Source organism: Manduca sexta, chromosome 14, assembly GCF_014839805.1.
Source record: "Manduca sexta isolate Smith_Timp_Sample1 chromosome 14, JHU_Msex_v1.0, whole genome shotgun sequence".
In the NCBI taxonomy this organism is placed as follows: Eukaryota; Metazoa; Arthropoda; class Insecta; order Lepidoptera; family Sphingidae; genus Manduca; species Manduca sexta.
Genome location: NC_051128.1, coordinates 11,992,494 through 12,013,934, shown reverse-complemented (window position 1 = coordinate 12,013,934; position 21,441 = coordinate 11,992,494). Strand labels below are relative to the sequence as shown.

The 21,441-nt window shown below is 30.7% G+C and overlaps 1 protein-coding gene and 1 long non-coding RNA gene across 2 annotated transcripts in view; one reads left to right on the top strand and one right to left on the bottom strand.

The window, feature by feature from the left end:
- Window positions 1–21,441, top strand: part of LOC115446554 (mucin-5AC) — a 114,127-nt gene that overhangs the window by 76,574 nt on the left and 16,112 nt on the right. Inside the window, exon 20 of the mRNA XM_030173251.1 lies at window positions 20,015–20,315. Within this exon, the coding sequence (XP_030029111.1) occupies window positions 20,015–20,315 (301 nt within the window). The remainder of the gene's footprint in view (window positions 1–20,014; window positions 20,316–21,441) is intronic.
- Window positions 854–20,161, bottom strand: LOC115446556. The gene is made up of 2 exons (XR_003938932.2): window positions 19,996–20,161; window positions 854–5,093 (listed from the first exon to the last, which is right to left on the bottom strand). It is a non-coding gene; the product is annotated as an uncharacterized LOC115446556 (long non-coding RNA).

Sequence of the window (21,441 nt, the reverse complement as noted above, 5' to 3'; positions counted from 1 at the left end):
AGAAAAATATTTGGTTTGAAAAGGTAAGTGGTATATTGTTTGATAAAATATTATATTCACAAACAAACGAATAGCATTTTTTTGAAGATATATGAAACATTCATTTTGATTAAAGATTATGTGAAATTTACTGAAACCAAAGGTTATGTACAAAATAATTACGTATATACATTACAAATAAAGATGAACAATATAAAGTAGTCATACCTATCTAGTACTTAAATATAACAACTATGAAGAAACACACATAAAACTATCTACATCGATATTACTTTTTAACTGAGTATTTATAATATTGCGTCATAAGGAAAAACTATTTGGTGAATACATTCTATATTCAAACGCAACAGTCAATGGGTCACTAATCAGTCAATATTTATGCATTTGTAATAAATTGCTTCCATAAACCTTAAATTTATATGCAATAAACTTTCTACATTAAGAATAAACAAAGAATCAACACAAAGCATCGAAACAATACATCAGTTTGACACGTGAGTGTGAAAAAACCAAATACGAACTGATTGTGTGTACCTGTGCTATTGTTCCTTCGCTATTGTAGCCGATGGCTCGCTGAGAAGCAAAAACTTGATGATCACAATAATACATTTTGAAAGCGACGCTAAACAATTACTTTGATGTTGTAGTCTAGAGTTTTACTTATTTTGAATGTAAGTCGATCAGGGTTTCTTATTTGACAATAGATTCAATCGGTCATTAGAGGATTGATTGAACGCCATTTTAAACGTTTTTTGCGTTCTAAATTCAAATGCAATACTCCTTTATCTTCACTTAAGTAGGAAATATTTCAAACTTGGAAGCAGAATAGAGATATAAGAAATAAAAAAAAATATCCGTTTAAGAAATATTTATTTATATAAAAAGAAGTTTTACAAATCCAATTTATTGCAGAAACAATAGACAAAATATTATTATCAAGTGTCAAATCAACTACCACTAGTACTTAAAACATAATAATTTATTGCCTATTTTTTTAGTTAATGTTGAATTAGTGCTTGTATTCGTAAAAAAGTATTTTTACTTAATTTATAAAGTTTTAACGTCGTGGAAGGTCCTTACATGGAAGAATTCTTTTTAATAGAAGCCACTACTTCTATCTGTTTTTGTTGCTAAGCAATAAGCAAAGACTATCTTTCGTCTGAAGGTCATTAGGACAGACACTACGAACGTAATGAATTACATTTAATTTAAAGTTGTATTGTTAATGTTTATGGGGAGGTGTTAATCATAAGGCAAATAAATAGCCTCAATTAAATGTATGCAGCTAGTTCAAGAGGTTATAAACTATAATTTGCGGTTAAAGTCTTCATTACATATCTACTAGGCTAGATGCCATATATGTTAAATTAATCATTCAAATCAGTTTTTGCGCGGATTGCTTAATCCAACATAATGATCGTACGCCAAACTGGACTGCGTCGGCGCAGCGCCCTTCACTTCACAAAATTTACCTTAGCCTAAACCTAGTTTACACAAAATTAGCGTCTATCCACTTGCTGATATAAAAATTGTGGAAAATCGACCGTAAAGTTTGCATCATTGGATTTCTTAATTATTGAGGAGTCTATAACTTTGATGTTTAAATAGATTTATCATGCTACATTTTGTCAACTATGTTTTAAAGCAATACAATACAAAGCAATACAATACTCTTTATTTTAACTATTATTACATGCAACAAACAAGATTAATACATTTTCTTACATCTATGGTGTACAAAGGACTGCCCTATCGCTAGAGGAGATCTTTAGAAATCCCAATTTAATTTAAGAATTTTTTATTTTTAATCCAAACAAATTGTTATAAAAAGCTACGCAAAGTGTTACTTAGACTGGGATTTGATCCCAAGTCCTACTGTTCTATAATAGTCCATGAGTACCCTAGCATTGAATTGTGAAAAAAATCTTGCACATAAGTTAGCCATTTATTTAAAATAAGTATGTAATATATAGCCAACAAACGTGGAAAGATACTTCTTGAATTACAATAATTTATATATTTGCCTGCCTTTTATGAGAAAGATAATGATCAAATAGCATCTATAAATAAATCTTAAGGATTATCCGACATTGCTAAGGCTCGTTGTACATTAAGATAAACAATTAATCTTCACATCATTTACATATTTATCATTTACATGTTATTTAATTTTATATTTTACTAGTTTTTGCCTGCGGCTCTGTCCGCGTGACAAAGCTTTTCAAAAGCACTCAAAAGTAATGCAGCTTCCTATAAGAAAAAGAATTTTCAAAATCAGTTCAGTGGTTCCAGAGATTAGTCTACAAACTCCAAAACTCTTCGTCTTTATAATATTAGTATAGATTTTACCCTAAAATAGATTGATCCCGCTAATTTTCCTTTTGTTGTTACCATCTTAGACATATAATTTGAATATAAAACTTTTTGTTACTCTCCGTAATAAGTAAATAACGAGCGGCTAGGTAGTAATGTCAAAAGCGTTGTTTTGCAAGCATTGTTTACCACTCCTATTGGAAAATACAATTTGCAGAGGTAAAATAGAACTTGAATTATCTATAATAGTTTAATATAGAAATCAATAAAAAATTGCGTGTATTTTATCGACACTTTCGATAATTATGTTAGAAACTGTGAGAGTGTCCGGTCGGTTGAAATTGTGTTGCTATATACTAATATATGAAGCTGATGAGTTTGTTTGTTGGAACGCACTAATCTCAGGAACAACTAAATCAATTTCACTAATAGGATCCTAAGTGCTATAGGCTATTTTTTATCCCAGAAAACCTTTAACACACAGGCGAAGCTGCTGGAAAAAGCTAGTAAAATATAATAGTTTGTACACTTTCTTTCCTCTGGTTAGATTTCACTTGTATGATAAATTTGATTATAATTTCTATCACTCAAAATCGAAAGCATCATTTTATAAATTGTTTTGTACCGAAATAACTTCTCGTGTATATTTCTATTCGTGTTATACACCTCAGTTGTCAGAATATATGTTCGATATGGCGATAATCTTACCTTTTATTAGAAGACGAATAAGAGCTCAGCGTCATGTTCCTATAATAGTCGCGAAAATATATGCTATTACATAGTATTTGTTCTAAGGTGTTAGGTTTGAATCTCGAGTCAGGCAGTGATATTAAGTTTTTCATCACAGTATCAGTTCGGAGTGAGGAATTTGTGCTCGATATGGCGATAGGATCGTCCCTTATCATGATACGAATATGTGCTTAATGCATGCAGGTTCTATATGTACTTTATAAATATATAATGATAAAGACACCTAACCTCGAAAAGTTAGAGTTGTGTTCTCTGGAATAGAACCTGAGATACTAAACCATTGTCAGTTCGTTCCACTCGCTACTTTAGTATAATTATATTTAATCATTATAAAATTAATACTATTTAAAAATACTTAAGAGTAAGTTGTTTATGTATACTCAAGCAGCATGTACTGCGTTTATTACCATACGCCATATACAAGTCATTAAGGATGATTTCCGCTTACACCAGGGAGTCATTTGCATTTAATGTTTCCGCTTAAATAACTACAAAACCGGATTAATACTTATCCCATTATAGTAATTTCAATATTAAGGTTTTCTTTAGTCTTCTCAATATAATTTAAAAAGAAGTCTCTTCATATTCTTTATCATTATCTTAATTGGAATATAAGATTGGTTGGTATAGTTTATAGAAATTTCGAAGGTGTGTGAAGTCTTCCAATTCGCACTAGGCCAACGTGGTGGACTAAGGCCTAAGCCATCTCAGTAGTAGAGAAGGCCCGTGCCCAACAGTGGGACAGTATTTTATACAGGGCCGATGATGATTATGATGATGAGATATAGCACATTTGCTCTTACATATAGTAGAAAATATGTCTTAGTTTTAAGACTAACTAAGTATCAGACGTCAAAACTCTGAGGAATCCTACAGAAATTCTGTTAGAAAAACTGCTCCCTAACCTAAGAATTTAATCAAGATCTCGTAGTTTATACCTGTTCACGCTACATTAGACACAGAGGTGTATTTTCTATTTTTATTAAATAAATAGCTCTATATACAGTCGGTCATATCTAACGTAGATGGATACTAGCGTCGCGTGACCAGATTGCAAGGAAGACTCTTTCCTAACAGCAGATTAAATGCTTTCCACTGATTCGTTCTTTTGTTGCAAAAGTTTCTTTACATACAATTTGTTTTGCATTTCATGCAAAATGGCGGCAAATGTCATTACATTTCGCTCGCTTACTATTACAAGGTTCTAATTTATATATCTTGCACGAAATAGATATATCACATGACTACATCTTTTACTCTTCTTAGGAAAACATCCAATAACCCCGAAAGTAAAATAAAATGACAAATGAAGGAAGAATCATGAATTATGGCTTTTCAAAATTTTACTAACATGAAAAGTCCAAATCTCATTGTTTAACATACATAAAAAATTGCATAGGACTGTGTAATAGTGAGCCAGCAATTTGAAAATAGAATTGGGGACAAAAATATACAAACTTATTTCTTTATTTTCGAGTGAGCAGGATTCTCTTCTCACGCCTAATAGTAATTACGTTTGTCTTAAAACAATAAATATCTGATCTTTGGATTAAAAAATCCTTATTATATGATAAATTGCACTACGCTCGTTCATCAAACAAATTTTAAGTTTCAAATAACGACCAAGCTCCTTAAATAAAGATAAAAAAAAAGTCGAATCGTGCTTATTTTAATAATAGATTCTTGTGATTAGATTTATTAGTAGCTAGACGTTACTGCTAACTTTGCTGATATTTTCTGTCCTTACATAAACTATTATTTATAAGATAAGGACTAAGGTGTGAGGATAATAAAGTAAACACGCAAATTGACTTGTTTTATTATACAATTCTCATAAAAAGTCGTTATTTTCTATTTAGTTCCATCATCTTAAATAAACGTCTTCAAAATCTTGATCCGCCATCTTGATTTTTCAATCGACGCGCCATCTTGTTCTTTTTTCTCAACCGGAATTTCGTCTCTTCACTTTGTAGTTCTGGTCACGTTATATTTTCTATGCTGCTTAAATAGTCCATTTTTCTGACGCAATTCTGTAACAAAAAATAATAATATTATAAATTGAACATTTATTTTATATTCTGTTAACCTGTATTAATAAGGTTCGCTATTTTATAGCATAATTAATGTAATAACATAATTCGTCGTAAGAAATATTATGTAATCTATAATTTGGTCCCAAGCTTAATGAAAGCCGTAACTTTTTTATTTAAATGAGACACCCGATTACGCAACAAACCAAACGTTGGATAATATCGGATCATAGACAATTTGCGCTAGAGAAAGCGGTCCGTCCGGTCTATTCACTCCGACAATATTTACACTATAAATGGTGAAAATCAAGTGTTTTTTGTATTGTCACGCCAAATAACTCTGATATAATCGTAAAAACTTGTCTGTGCTAAATATTTCGTGGAAACTTTTTAATTGACATGCTGGCTGCACACCGATTCTACCTTTGCATATAATTAGGTAACGACAAATAATATTTAATTAAATGCTAGATTTTCGTCTATTATCACAAGCATTCTAGAATAAATAAATTTTCGTAGATACCTAAATACTTGAACAACAATTACATATTTTACTTTAATAAATACAATTAAAATGACAGAAATTATGGTCCCTATATCTAATTTGTAATTAGGCAATATCTTTTACCTTTCTAAATAATTAAACGTAGTATAATAAATGACATGCATTAAAGAGATCGAGTTTACCTTTCTAATTACAATATAGAACTTCTAAAACAAACCGGGAGAGGTACAGTCCTTTGGTAGTCTGGTAAAGAGGATTCCATAATTGTTTCGTCGGATCCGAAGTGGTTAGGCAACTAAGGCGCGGTTGGTACGACTGGCCTAGTGTATTGAGTCATGTGCCCTACAGAACTATAGATAAAATAATACATGATATATCTGTAGATATCATTTGAATTACTAATATAGGTACTTATTGTACAGTCAGCCACGAAAGTAGTAAGTAAGTAGTAATAAATCTAAAAGTTCAAAAAAAAATTAAAAGCCTTTTGTCATTAGGAAAATTCGTTTTTCCTTCACTATAATAAATCCTTTGAGGGATTCCTTTATTCTAGATAGAGAAAAATCTATATTTCGGTCGAAGTTAACGTGTAGAAACGTTATTAAAATTTAAATTTATTCAGCTACTTTTGCGGCTGACTACTTACAGTAAATATTTTACAAGACCTTGGTATCTAAAATTATGCGAGCATAGTTATACCAAAAAATAAGATTTCTTTCGCTGGTCGCAAATTACTAACGTTGTACTTCATACTTTTCGTACTTAGAAAATAACTTCAATGGCATAAGATACATTAAAGCTTTAATACAGTAAAAAATTATATACTATAAAACTTAGCACATAAATTTCAAATAACTAATGAAATTCCATATTAAAGTTACATGAGTTGTATGTACTGCCCTAGTATTAATTTATTTTAATTCAATTAACATTAGTTCTAATATCAAATAAAATAAAAATATTAACTCAAAAACACCAAGTATTCAGAACAAACGTGAAATTTACAAAATATTAATAAATCACAATAATTCAAATACTCAGAACAAACACAATGCTTAACAGTTAAAATAGACAAAGTAATGATATCGACGAATACACGCATAACGCATTTTTATTGTAAGCTTACAAAATATTAAACACTCAAAATAAACACAATGTCCCCTACTTGAACATGCATAATGCTTAACAGTTAAAATAGACAAATACCCGCAGAACAAATTTTTCTAGTAAGCACGAATACTTCTCGGATAAACCCGTTAGGCTGTATGTCACAAAACTGTTACCATGCCACAAGTTCTTTAGCACATATATCTTGTGAAATGTTGACCGTAATACAACTAGTTACGCACTTCCTGTCCCAGCCTCTGCCTCTTTCACCACAAATGAGATGTTTTTTAACGCTCAATCAGGTTTGAACTTCCTTTTCATGTTTAGGGAAGGAAGTATACGCATACGTTACGAGAGTAAATAGGATAAAGATAGTTGAATTATAATAATAACACTGAAATACATATTTATGTAGTTAATAAATAGATTATTTCAATAAAACTACTTAAAGGATTTTTCAAAAAAATTGGTGCGAAAAAAATTGCATTACAACTTAGTATACAATTTCTTTGATCTTCATAATAATGATAATACCAACTCTACTTAACAATAATTTTGTTCTCTAAATAATTATACTTAAGTATATATATTAAAAGAATTTCAAGCGAATTGTTTTCGTAGATTTCAGTATTAAAACACATTACAATACGATTTAAACATCTTCAATGTTGACGTAATTATTATTCTTGAAATAGCGCATTATAACTGTCATGGCCGACAATCGACACCAAAACCGCGATTATAATATGTAAATGTTATTTAATTCTATACACTATTATGTACCTAACAAATATGCAGATGCAAATGCTATAAATACTCAATTGTTCTTATCTTTATATTACAATAGCATAGATATTGCCTCATAAATATTTGAGTTATTTAAATAAATTACACTAGGATTTAATTTTGATAAATTCTATGCCAATTTAGTAGTTGTCAGAATTTTGTACTACGTAATACATTGCATTGATACAATCTGGCACAAAAGTAGATAAATAGATTAAAAAAATTATAACTCTACATATTATTAGGTTCTATCGCAAAATTATTTTTCATTACCTAAAATATAATAAGACTTTTAAAGTTTATATAAATGAAGAAAAACGATTATTGTTATCAAAAAAGTAATCTATAGGCGATTTGAAATTTTGTATGTATTCAGCTAGTTTTATGGCTATACAATATACTTTAAACATAAAATGTTAATGTGATATAGATTGCGAGATCATAGCCCCAATATGCTACGAATTTCGCTAGAATATTACTAAGTACTTAGATCAATTAGTTAATGCTGAATAATACGTTTTCTATTATATTGTAGTACTGAGTAACATAATATCTACATAAGGATTACATAAAGCGATAAATATTTATGATACGACACCTCAACTAAAATGACTACAATATGTCTACTTAGCACGTAAGTTATAATATATCTCATGTTGGCTTTCACGATATGATATAAACAACCGTAAAAAATATAGTTTCCTGCTAACTTTGTATATAACTAGGTCAGTTTTGCAGAAAAATCTTTTTCTAAACTTTGAGAATTGAAATAATAAAAGCTTTCTTAACTCTAGTTACTTTATTTTCTCGTCTGCCTTTTAATGAATACAATTAATGTATCATTTTTGCTTATTATATCATCAAAACTAAAATTTGATTACAGTATATAATATAAATAAATAATAATACATAAATGTTTTTATATGAATATGTTTTTATTCCCTAATTTATACTGAGAATATATTTACATAATATATTGTACGTCTCACTCCGGTAAATAAAAACAGAAATTCTATTAAACAAGTCCAAAAAGAATTAAGATATTAAAATCATTATTCTCGGCTTATTATTTTGAATACAATAATAGCATAGCGTAGTTACGACGTAATTACAACTACGTGTTAAAAAGACAAGTAGGTAAACATGAAATGGTTTTTTCACCAACAAGACAACTAAAGTAGGTTAAGAAAAACTATAAATACTCGTTAAGCGGTTACGGTTGAGTCATGTCGCACCTAGTGTTGCATAATGTAAGCGCAGTCGTAGTGTTGCCAGATTTGTCAACAATTATAGAAATGGTAATTAGCGGAAAGAGAAATTAGTTTTTTTTTCATTGAAGTAAAGGAAACATACGGTATAATATACAAATGAGTTAATACAATTAAGTTTAGAATATTATTTTATTTGAAAATAATGTCGCCCATTTTTTGAGGTATTTATTACTACGATCCTTTCTTATAATAGTTTTATTTGAATGTGCATCGCCTCGTCTGAAAACAGTCTGTTAATCCGTATTTTACTTTTTGGCGCATTTTTGAAGTAAAAAAGCCGGTACCGATTGCCAAAATGAAAATAATGCAAATTGATAATGCATACTAGCTTTTGCTGAGACTTGTGCGTCTGAAATTCATTTGCAATTCAAATTGTTTTTACACTTTACACTAATTTTCGGCTCTTTTGATATTTTAACATTATGATTACAAATTTTGTAACACAAAAAATCGATTTGGTTACTAATGGTACTACGCGTCTATAACACTGAATCAAAACATAGCTTTCAAATTAATCAATAGAAACATATATATTTAATATTAAACTTTTCCTCTAAAGAAAAGTAAGGATGTAAGTTTTTTTTTATTCTTCGAAAATCAAATAACAATATAAAACCTATGTGCAGTGTAGCAACCCTAACAGTAGGAAGTAAAGTGTCAACTGCTAGCATTTGAAACGCGCGGTAAATATGCATCTGATATTTGTATGCAGGACGGAATGACCAAGTTATTAGCACCCGGTATGCAATAGCAACAATGGAAAACGAACCGGAAAACATATCGACTAGAATATTAGATTAAGTACTCAGACTTAATTGGATACTAGAAGAATTCAAATTCTTCTTGTATTTCAAAAAAAAATGCAACGTTCAAAATAGATAATAAAGTATATCGAAATAACTACTTTTGTTTTGTTTTTATTAAAAGGCAGGTTCAATAAAAAAAAGCAGTCACTATGATTCAATGCAATACAAATGAGTCCAGCCAATAGTAAAGATTTCTTGGCTATGCTTATACATCATTTGGTTGTTTCTTTTCGAAGCTGTAAATAGTTTCTACAATAGCTTTATAAAACAAAACACTCACACCGTTATCCCTGAAGGGGTAAAAAGAGGTGCCACCAGGCCATCCACTTTTCACTAAGTGTTACGTCCCATAATGCGATAGGGGGCGAGGTTATCGCCACATTTGTCTCAAACGGATCAGAGCTGGTACTAAGTAGAATACCAAGATCATTTTACCCGACCCGGGACTTGAGAACAGAGTTGTACAGCGCACGCAATACAACTATGCCGACGCATGCCACTGTACAATTCAATACAACAATGCCACCGAGTCAGGCAATACCTTTTATTTCTGTTCCAAATGCCACTGTACAATTAACTAATAGTACTACCTATAACTACCGATAGTCCTTGAGCTTGTTACTTCGATTTTGTCTAAAGGTCCGCCCACCTGCATCGCTGATAAACTTAGAATGTCCAAAGCCTCAACGCGAATTCAGAATGCGGTGAATACTGGCACCAATCTTGGACATGGATCGCAAATAGTAACATAAACAACATGTTTTAGAGATATGTACTTGAATGTAGCAAGGTAGCTAAATTTCACCCAATTTTCATTGATTTATCCTGTATACATTGAGAATCGAAAAATTCTGTTAGAAGAAAAAAGTTCTGAATTTAATTACAAGGGATTATGAGATTTAACATCATATGTTTAAATATGACGAGGCCAATAGAGCACCGCAATTATTCAAACTTCTGTATGGTTACTACTGTTTATGATAAGTCAAAGCAATTTCCACGATAATAAAAAAGAAATCTGACTTGTTTTACATAGCTGTCAATCAATCAAGAAAGTCGTTATTTCAATAGCCTGTATAAGAACTAGAAAGTTATTTACTAACCTTTAAATATCTTACAGTAAGACAAATACTTTCTCACTATTCGTGAGTTAAGGATTTTAAAACATAAACAATTCAATGCACGTTGGTGATAACTAATAGCCAGAGGTAATTACGTGGTGACGGCATATTGAGGATTCTTTATTATAAGGAAAGCATTAAAAGTAATGTAAATTATCATAATCTAGTTTAAGGAATTTTATATAATAATTACGTTCATATTGAGGTAATGTTACTTAGAAAGTACGGAAACGATACAGTGAATGTAAAAACTTTTGCTGAAACTTTAATGAGATATAAACCGGTTCAAATTTAAGTCTGTTTTGCATAACGTGTGAATATTATATTAGCCAACGTGGTCTGAGTTGACATCCTGTTTGGAAGGAAATAAAAAAAATACATAATAATTTAAAATGCATTATAAATAAAATAATAATCTTTACATTTTCGCTAATGGTTTGAATAAAATTTGTTTGAGACGAAGTAGATAACGTATTTTTCAATATTATTCATTATAAAATAATGTATAAATTATCCCAGATTGATGTGAAACTAAAACCTGTTGGAAGGAAATAAAAAATGTATTGACAGGAAATGTGTTTCGACTGCTCATTAAATCACAAATAAATTATCACACAAAATGCTTTAGGCACTACAACGGATGCTATAAAAATGTTAATTTTATATTTATGTGACAATCCTTGTTAATCTGTTACAATGTGTACAAAATTATAAACTAATATAATAATAAATAATTAATTGATATTTTTAATATACATATTAAAAAGTCCCATTAACTCTCTGTATGTTATGGATTTTCTCAAAATCTACTGAATGTATTTTTATGAAATTTATTATGGAGATAGATTAAGACCTTGGAAAGATTATAGGCTACATTGTATCCCAGTAAAATATAAAGCAAGACTTTTATCCCGGAAAACTTCTTCACGCAGGCGAAGCGGCGAATAAGAGCTAGTTAACTATAAATATATTATATAGACGGGAATACTAAAGTTTAATAGTGCTAGAGGAGTGGAATCGACCCCGCGACCTCCGTCGCGATAGTCAGCACCGCTCCCCATTAGACAATCGCTGAGTTATTACTAGCTCTTAAATAGAAAGCACATTAATTATTTACATATTACCTAATAGCGTCGTAATATTACTTCATTACTTAAGTAAGACTAAATTAAAAGCGGAAGTGATTTGCGAATGGCTTACAGTAAATTATTCATCAATTTTAAATTTCGAATAATATTTTTAAAAAAAATCAATGTTATTGATTCAACATTGTGTATGCTTTTATTTTAAATACATAGATACGCCGCAGTTTATTATGACCTTGTATTTAAACAACGCAGATAGGAAATACAAAAAAATGTCCGCAAAACATTCTAGAATTTTCGTCAAAACATAAAACTTGTTCAACGAAAATACAGTACAGTCCTTTTTACTTATTTACGAATTATCAATCTTCAGTCAGTAAGAGAAAACATCAACGTCAAAAAACATACAAATTGAAGTTTAGTTTTCATCTAAGAGAAATAATATCTCGCGTTGCAATTACAATTACAACAGTAACATCCTAACGTAACCTACTCACTGCCCCCGGTTTGCCTGGTTTCGCCACCAGGCACGCCGCTTATGCAAATATCATTCAAGATCAGACCAAACATTGCATAACGAGTCAATAGCCTAGAGCAAACCGGAGCGATAATACTTAGGATACCCATCAATTACATTACTTATGGACAAAGCGAAATACGAATAACCGAAGCAAATAAACAATGTTTGTCATAAATAGAATTTCCTTAGACACTGTCAATATTTTGTATAATAAAGAAGACATTGCATTCGATTTTTAAAAATAAATAAATGATTCCAAATTTTAAATTCTTGTTTTGTGTACAAAGTCGTTCGAAATTCAAACTAAGACAAATCCTGTGAAACTAGAACGTATGGCAGCCTTAACCAGAGTGGGCCGGAGTAAGCTAAAGTATATGCAGATTGCGACAAGCCTCATCTGCAACTATCGTTAGAAAGTAGTCGTGGAAAGGAATGTATACCCTTTACAAACTCTTCCTATAATCATTAGTAGACGTCATTACATAATAAATGTTGCTAGCCTATTTCCATTTGTACAGGTTAATCAGAATACTTGTTCTACCAATTTAGTAGATAATCAATTAATTTAATAAAATAAATAGCCTCTATTTTTTCTTGTAGGGCTAAGGAGTTCTGCTAAAAATTTTGCCAACACTCAAAATTACCATACAAAGGGTTAATTAAATACTTTTAAATATAATATAATTAATTTACAAATTGTTACCATCTCTCTACAAAAACGAAAGTAACTTTTCAACTTTTATACCTTTATTTTAATTTTAAAAGCTTTTCTACAATTTATGATGCAATCCCATCAACGAACACTTCAATCTGCGTGCGGCATGGAATGTAACTGGATTTTTTACCCTCATAATCTATCAAACCTGCACCCATTGCTTAACACCAATCACGCTCGATTCTCGTTTCCAATATAAGGTTCTGATACCATTTTCTTCAAATATATGATTATTACTTTTTTACTAGTAAAGCCAGTTAAAGCTTTACAAATTTAAGCTGTATAGGTATATAAAATATTTACATATAAAGCATCTTGCCTTTTCCCATTTTAGGGGTAGGCAGAGGTGTGATACGCCCACATTTCGCTAGCTAGTCAAGTCCCATGAAATAGGGGTCATACTGTTGTCATAAATATTAAAATATTTTCCCGAATTTAATTGAACAAGAAAACACTTGGTGAAATCAATGGTTGCAACCCTGCCTACCCTTTCTGAGATAATAGCGTAATGTTTCTTTGTTTTAAGTCTCTACATCATAAAAGCAAAATAGGTTTGACTAATTGTTAGTTCGCATGATATTCTCCTCATACGTTGATGTTTAATACAAGCAGAACTTATAAATACAAAATAGCTAATACTACAACTCATTCACAAAAACCATTCAATAAATACAAATTACAACATACATAAGAAAAATAAAACTATTGACAAATCCGATTACACCACGCAGTTATGAAGGACAAAGAGTTTAAATATTAAACAGAGGTGCGTGTTACTCCGCTCCACGGTCAAACCGCTCGGTCACGTGTACAAATGTTTTTGCGCAATTTAACATGTTTTTGACGAAACGTGTAATGATTTTTAATTCCTGAGATTCGACATTTTAATGGTTATCTTAATAATATTCTTCAGATAAAAAGTGATAGGAATCTATGTGTTGTTCGGAGTTGGATTTATTTCGAATATTACAAGCTTACATGATTGTTGGAATCTAAATACTATTAAAAAAATATTGTGACATACGTCTCTGTCTAATATCCAGTGGGGAGGCGTAATAATAAATTATGGAAGCTACTGTTTCTCTACTATAGTTTCTAACTCTTCTTACATAATCTGTCATACAACGAAAACCTATTTACCATCTATTAAGATCTCACTGGCTCAATGCCAAACAAACATGAGTTCCAAATTCAAATCCGCCCACAGGGCTACCAACATGACGTCTCAATGGTTTTACAACACGAGGAAGTACTAACATTCGTCCTTAATTATGCAAAATAAATTTAAATAAAAACAACGATCGATTAAATTAAAATAGCTTTAAAATAAAACGCACGTGAGATTCGCAAATATTTTTTACGTTACCCGTCGCCCTTGTGGTCCTAATTGAGGCTGGTGGAATGCCGCTCCTCATGTCAGTCATGGCTGACTTGTTTGCTCATTCGTCGTATATGGGATTTTATAAGGATAATTTGCACATAGCTAGGATTAAAACATGGATCAAGGAGGACATTTCATGGTTTGAAAACAGTAATTTAGAAAAGTCGGTCATATAATGCGGAAAATATAATAATGAAATCCAGGCGTTGTTATGTTCTTGTTGTAGGTATCGTCCTGGGTAATTTATTTCTAATCCATCTTAAATATTATTAATTCTGCAAAGTAACGTTTTTAATTTGCGAAACGATATCCGTGTGTTTTTACAATAACAAAAACAATAATAAAACGTAAAATACCGTTTTTGTAACGCTTATATTTTGCGTTAAGTTGGCATAATGTAAATAGTTTTTGCTTATAAGCAGCCAAACTCATAAAACACACTGAGTGCTGTTGAGAAACTGTTCAGCTCTTCATGGCTTTAAATGCTTTGCAGTACGCAATATTTTAGGAACATGAAGCCAGCCCTATTGAACGTAAACTAACCGATTAGTATAGTAAGACATATTTAGTTGCAAAATGGCACTCGTCACAAACACATGTAACGTGTTTGAATTTATTCATTCAACCGCCAGCATCCAGTTAAAGGTCACAACGGACCTAGAATAACAATGTAATTGCCTTACAATACACACAGACAGAATTTTAACACGGATCGATAAACCTCGGTTTTTCCTCTTGCGCCGTTAAATACTAAAATAACACTATTGTGTTCAAAAAGCGGTTTTAAAATACGCTTGTATCACATTTATACGATAACGGTTTAATAAATTCATTGTTGTTGTAAATTGTACGTTTAAATATGGAGTTTATTGTTTAACATAATACAAACTATAATATTACACGAATACTCAAGACTTCAAATTCTTGGCTGTATATTTTTTGTCTGTATGCTAATAATTACCGCCATCTATAAATCATACTATGACACTAAGATGACAATGCTGCCAACCTAATGGAAATAGAGCCCAATTTAAACACACATTACAGAATCTTCGGCAGACTCAAGGGCAGCGTAGGCGGTAGTATTAAAATTATTATAATTGCCAGGTACCTAATGAATGCCATACAAGAGAGAAGCTTGGCGAAGAGTCGATCACCTTGAGTACAAATGTTGAGCCATGTCCATACACATTGTAATCTGGTTACTGTATGAATAAGGAGGCTACTTAAAAAATGTATAGTATAGGATGCTTAATCTCATGTGGTACTTAAAATTCCAATATACATTGTTGTAAAAAATAAATTGCCTCATCTGTATTTTTTATTGTCGTAAATTATAGTACTCAGAATTAAGTTCTCCAATCGTTCTTTTAATATTTAAATTTCAAGAAAACGAAACATAACTTTTTGAAAAAATAAACATGTGTTACACAAATGGCGTAAACATTAAAATTAATAGTTTAGAACTAATAGCTAGTTGTAATCGTGATGAAAGACGATGCACTCGTCGAGAAGTAGAGCGGTACGTTGTACAACATTGTATCGTGTCTAATTATTGTGACAATGTAAACTACGAATGTAGATCATGCTTTCTTTGCGGAGAATGCTTTGAGCGAATTGGAACAGTTTTCATTCTTTCATAGAGCTCAAATTCAGTTCAATCGCTGGGAAATTGGAATATTAACTAATATTTTGTTGATGCTAATATCAACGGGTCTCTATTTAAGATTCAGAAATTTAAAAATAATTGTTCTTACAACAACCATAAGTTAATTCAGTAAGGTCTGACATAAGCGCCATTTGTACAATATTATATTGTAAATTTAATATTGTTAAAATGTCACCTCATAAATATTGAAATTTCCAATGCCTACCCGTAATTATTTGAAGACAAATCATTAGGAATTAGTAATCATTAAGACCAGTACTTAAGTCTGAATATTGTTTAATAATATTGTGTATGAATACTTTGTACTCAGAATACACAATAACACGTAAAGAAAAAATAAAATATGGCCTTACAAGGTTAATGTCGTCTTTTAATTATTCCTTTTATTAAAATTGTATAAAAATACTGTCATCGAAAAAAACAACTACTTTGTTTATTGAGCTTTATTTTTTATTTAAAAAAAGAACAAAATTTTGCCAGTTTGAGACATACATTTGAGACATAAATACTTTTTAAAGAAAAAAAATGAAAAAAGGGTCAACGGACAGCATTGACAAGTTATTTTACGACACAAACATGTCATCGGACGGGCATGCGGGCCATTTTTGGTTAGTATTGCCACACCTACAGGCTATTATGAGATTATGAGTTTTACAATACATCCCACGTTTACGTCAATGTTTAAGGTATTTCATCAGGGTACGCCTAACGCCTTGTTAAATTTATTGAGGTTAGGTATTTGTAATTGATTTGAGAATCGCGAGTACCTATAGTTGGTATAAGTATATATTGTTTTTAAATAAATTCATAATAATGCAGCCAGTAATTTAGTCTTATTCATTTTGCTTTTGATATAAATAAAAAAAATCTAACCTCAAAATATTTTTTTTAAATGTTGGACATCTTCAAACATTGCACAATTTCTTTTGCATTTATTACATAACCACTCAAAATAAACACTAGATAAATCTAGATGAATCAGACACCGGTATACGTGATTAACAGACATTTTATCATTATAATAAACCTGTTTGGAATTTTGGAATGTTTAAGATTGCGATGTATGTTTCACATCTCGATTAATGTCGAGGCTGTGTTACGTAGGTGAGCGGATGTCGGCTTACAGGAAAAATGTTGATGACCGTTTACGAAGGAAAGTCTTTGCCTAGGCGAATATTTTTTGTACTTTTTTGCTTATTTGATTCTTAAGTAATAATTATTGATGTTTGGTGTACTTGGCGCTAAAGTTAACATAACACAATTTTTCAACTAATATTAAAGTTAAAATATTTTAATTATATTTACTTGCTGTATTTTAATTTAAGTAAACCTTCAATTTAATTTAATAAGAATATTTATTTGAAGTCTTCGTTAATATAATTTTCTTATTGTGTATAATCGCTAGTCGCTCCGCTCATGAGCACATCGTCAGTCGCGTCACGCGTATTTTGTCGGCCATCAGAGCGTGCTTGTCGGTCTGCACGTTACAAGTTTATTTTGCTTATGATTATTAATATCAATTTCACTTTATGATTCATTCTCAAACTTTTACTTTTATAAAAAATACTTAATTGAAATATTTAAATAATAATCTTCATAATTCATTTTTCGTCTTGAAAATGTAACTTTTTATGAAATAAAACTTAATTGAAATATTTTAATTATTATTAAAAGGTAATTAATTTTAATTAAAGGCAATTATCATTCAATTGGATTTGGGATTAAAATATGCACGAAACTAATTCATAATAATTACGAATGAATGAATCCAAACCATTAACATTTTTACACTCTGCAATTGATTCGAAATTTAATACAATTTGAATATCGATAGATATTATTTTTTTATTAATACGTTTTACGAAATTTGAATTTGGAATGTACTTAGTTAAAAAAAAAAATTACAGTGACATTAATTTTATCGATATCCGAAGTAATTAACATTAAACCTTTAAATTTCCGCTTCCAACATAATATTGTTATGAAATGTAGATACAAATTAAATATTTCATCATAAATTTTACAAACAAATGAACAAATATGAATCTCGTAAAGTCGCCCTTGCCTAAAACAGGTTTCCATAAAAATGTAGAAACTTGATTACTAAACTACAAAAAATATTTGCATACATCAATGGCTATTCTTATTGCGTAAACACCATCTGCGGAGAGATTAGAATGAAATAATTAGTATTTTTTTTTTACTTTATTTCATATGCAAATGATATGGGAATATTTATGACTACTAAAATTTCTTATAAACGTTAACAAAATGTTTAAAGAGCTTGTGAAAAGCCTATAAACCTTGAGATTCTGAATTAAATTGTATAAAGAAGTGATTAACGTTAACATAGTAAACCAACATTTTGTTCAAAAGACACTTTATATTTGATTGTTTTTATGATCCTTTTATTCCCGACAATCTTAGCATAGAAATATAAATTCTTATTCTTGGTAATACGTAATTGTAACCAACATGGACTTATTTATTGTAACCTTAGATTCATGACCTCCAGTCCGTTCGAACAAATACACAATGTTTACGTTTTTTGATTAAAAATAGTTACAAACCACAGTATCGACCGCAGTATTATTGGCAAGTACGCGGCAATCATGGCGGCAGTTTGAGACGTTGTTGTAATACGATGTGGGTTTTTAAATTCAATAACGTATCTAATTTGTAATTATTTGTAATCAACCAAGCGGAAACGGCAGCGTGGTGTTGACCAATGTCAAGCGCATTGAGGATCCGTAAATATTTTAATAGAGAACCCAAACGCGTTTATGTCTTTTCTTCCTGTACTAATGCACCCATTGACGCAGAATTTAGTTTTGTTTCTTGATGAGTTAAGTACGAGTTCATTATCATGTCATGCTTAATATAGTTTTAAATAAAGTAAAATAGACAAAATTTTTCGTTTTGAAAAGTAATAAATGTTATTCATTCAATTTCTAGTATCTCTAATACAGTGTAAGAAAATGGAGAGGAAAATTACGAATTATATTTAGGATCATGTTAGATCATTATATATAATTAATGAATATTTTGACCAAACACCGAGCAGTCATCATCATTCAAAGTTTATACGAGAACACACTCCCGATTTTCAGAGCTTAATTAAAGCAATTACCCACGACAAGTTTCCACCGACAACTTGACAACATTTCCAAATTAATTTCTCTTTATTTAGTAAAACGAGTTTCTATAAAGAATCTAAAATTCATTTCGATATATTACAATTTCTTATCTTATATTGGTAAGTCGGTAGAGTTAATTTATATTATCTTTTGAAACGCATACTTTTACTAATTATTATTCTCATTTAAATTTCGAAAGTTATTTAAATAATATCATCGTGAAAGCCAACGGTACATAAATATTTAGTGTCAGTAAACATATTAAAATTATATTTACACATTTTCGCGCATGCAAACAAGAATACCATAATCGGATATATAATTAATCGATTATATCATTAATCGATATTACCGTGGGAAACAATCTTACACTTACACTAATAAATTTAAAATAGGTAGCAACATTGTTATTGTACTCAACGATTCTAGATTTAAATATTTCGTATTTTATCAGTTACAGTCTGATGTTAAGGATGATAAAGAAATGTTAATAAGTATAATGCATTTATTTTAGAATTACTTTATTTATTATAATGATTATTATTGTAATTTAAAGTATTGTTTATAATTATTATTAATATAAATTGGTATGAACGACCGCAAATGTTGATAAAGGAGATAATCGAATCGAATTTGATTACTAAAATGAATGAATATAAATATGTTGCTAGTTAAATACTTGTGGAACCTAGAAAAATCTATCGACACATATTTATTTTCCTCTAAACACTTGCGGTAGATCACGGCAAACGATTAACACATTCCAATCACATCGCATCATTGACAAAATTATACTGACCATAGATCTTCTTCCACAGGCTCCGAAGCGCAGCTTCCTTCGCCGCACGAAGGCGACAGCTCCTCCAGAGACAACGGACATAGTGCCCTCAGAGAGCCCCATCACTAGCACCAGCCGATACACAACGCGGCGCGGCGGTTCCAAATTCAAACTTCGCAAAGAACTGGAGAAGGAAGTGAAGAATACGAAAAACGTTACGGAGAATGATGCGGAGAACGAGGACCGTACGCGGCGACCGGCTCCGGTCGGCGGGCCGCGGCGTAGTGAGCGCCCGGTCGCGACGCGCAATTTCGCGCGACGCAAGCCCGGTGGGGCAAACGGTGAGTCCGGTTTTATTGTGTTGCCAACGCTGTGGTGGAAATTCCGAGGATAATATATTCTAACTAATTTATAACGTACCGTTTAAAAACAATATTATAATAATGTTCATTTTGATATATTCTTATAAAACCATTTAAGACTCTACAACTTTTAGTTTTTACATTTTGTAACAACTAAAAGTTGTACAATACTTGCGATTTTGTAGAAATAACGGCTAATTACAAAAAATATTCATGATGTTAAAATGATAATATGATATTATATTAACATATTTGCCGCGTATTTAAAACTGTATCTGGACAAATTTTATCCCCCATTAACCGGTTCTTGATGAAATATCTAATTTTAAGCAAATAAAACAGAAGTATTCTAGTAGGAATTTATTTCCTTTTTATATCATTAATTCCATACAGACTCGGAACTCCAGCGGTGTTGGCAACTCTATTGTTTGCGATTGATATTGTGTTTATGTAGTATTTCTGTGGAAAGCTGGATGCGGGAAATCTCTGATAGGTCGTCGCCATCCGTGACCTTTGCCAAGCTTCACTGCGAGAGAAAACTTTGGAACTGATTCTACGCAACTAAAAGATCTATCGCGAATTTGTTTCTATTTGCATTTTTTATAAAGTTGCCAGAACGAGTTTTTGTTATTTCGTAGAGTCAATTAATTGTACAAATTGACTATGAGCTTTAAAATCGTTTAACAGTATTCAGAGAACTGTTAAAAAAACTCTTTATTTTTCCGTGTATGATTTTATGAAATTTTTCTACATTAGTTTTACACGGATTATCGCAAGACAAGACATGTATCTTATATCGAATATATTAGAGATGAACTTTAAAACTCTTGACTAAAAATAATCAAACTTGACTGAAAATATTTATTCAATTAACACCACAGACAATTTTTTAATTTATAGGTGTCTTTATTTTAAATATTATCAGTCCAAACACTGGCAAATAATATATATACCTGGTAGTGTAGCTACACATACGTACAAAAAATCTCTCGACACGCGATAATGTGCTCAAGTTGTTTACCTGCTATTATAACATCGTTTTAAAACTTGTATCTGTGAGGCTTTATACTACTTATTGTTGGATATTTTGATTTTGAATATTTGA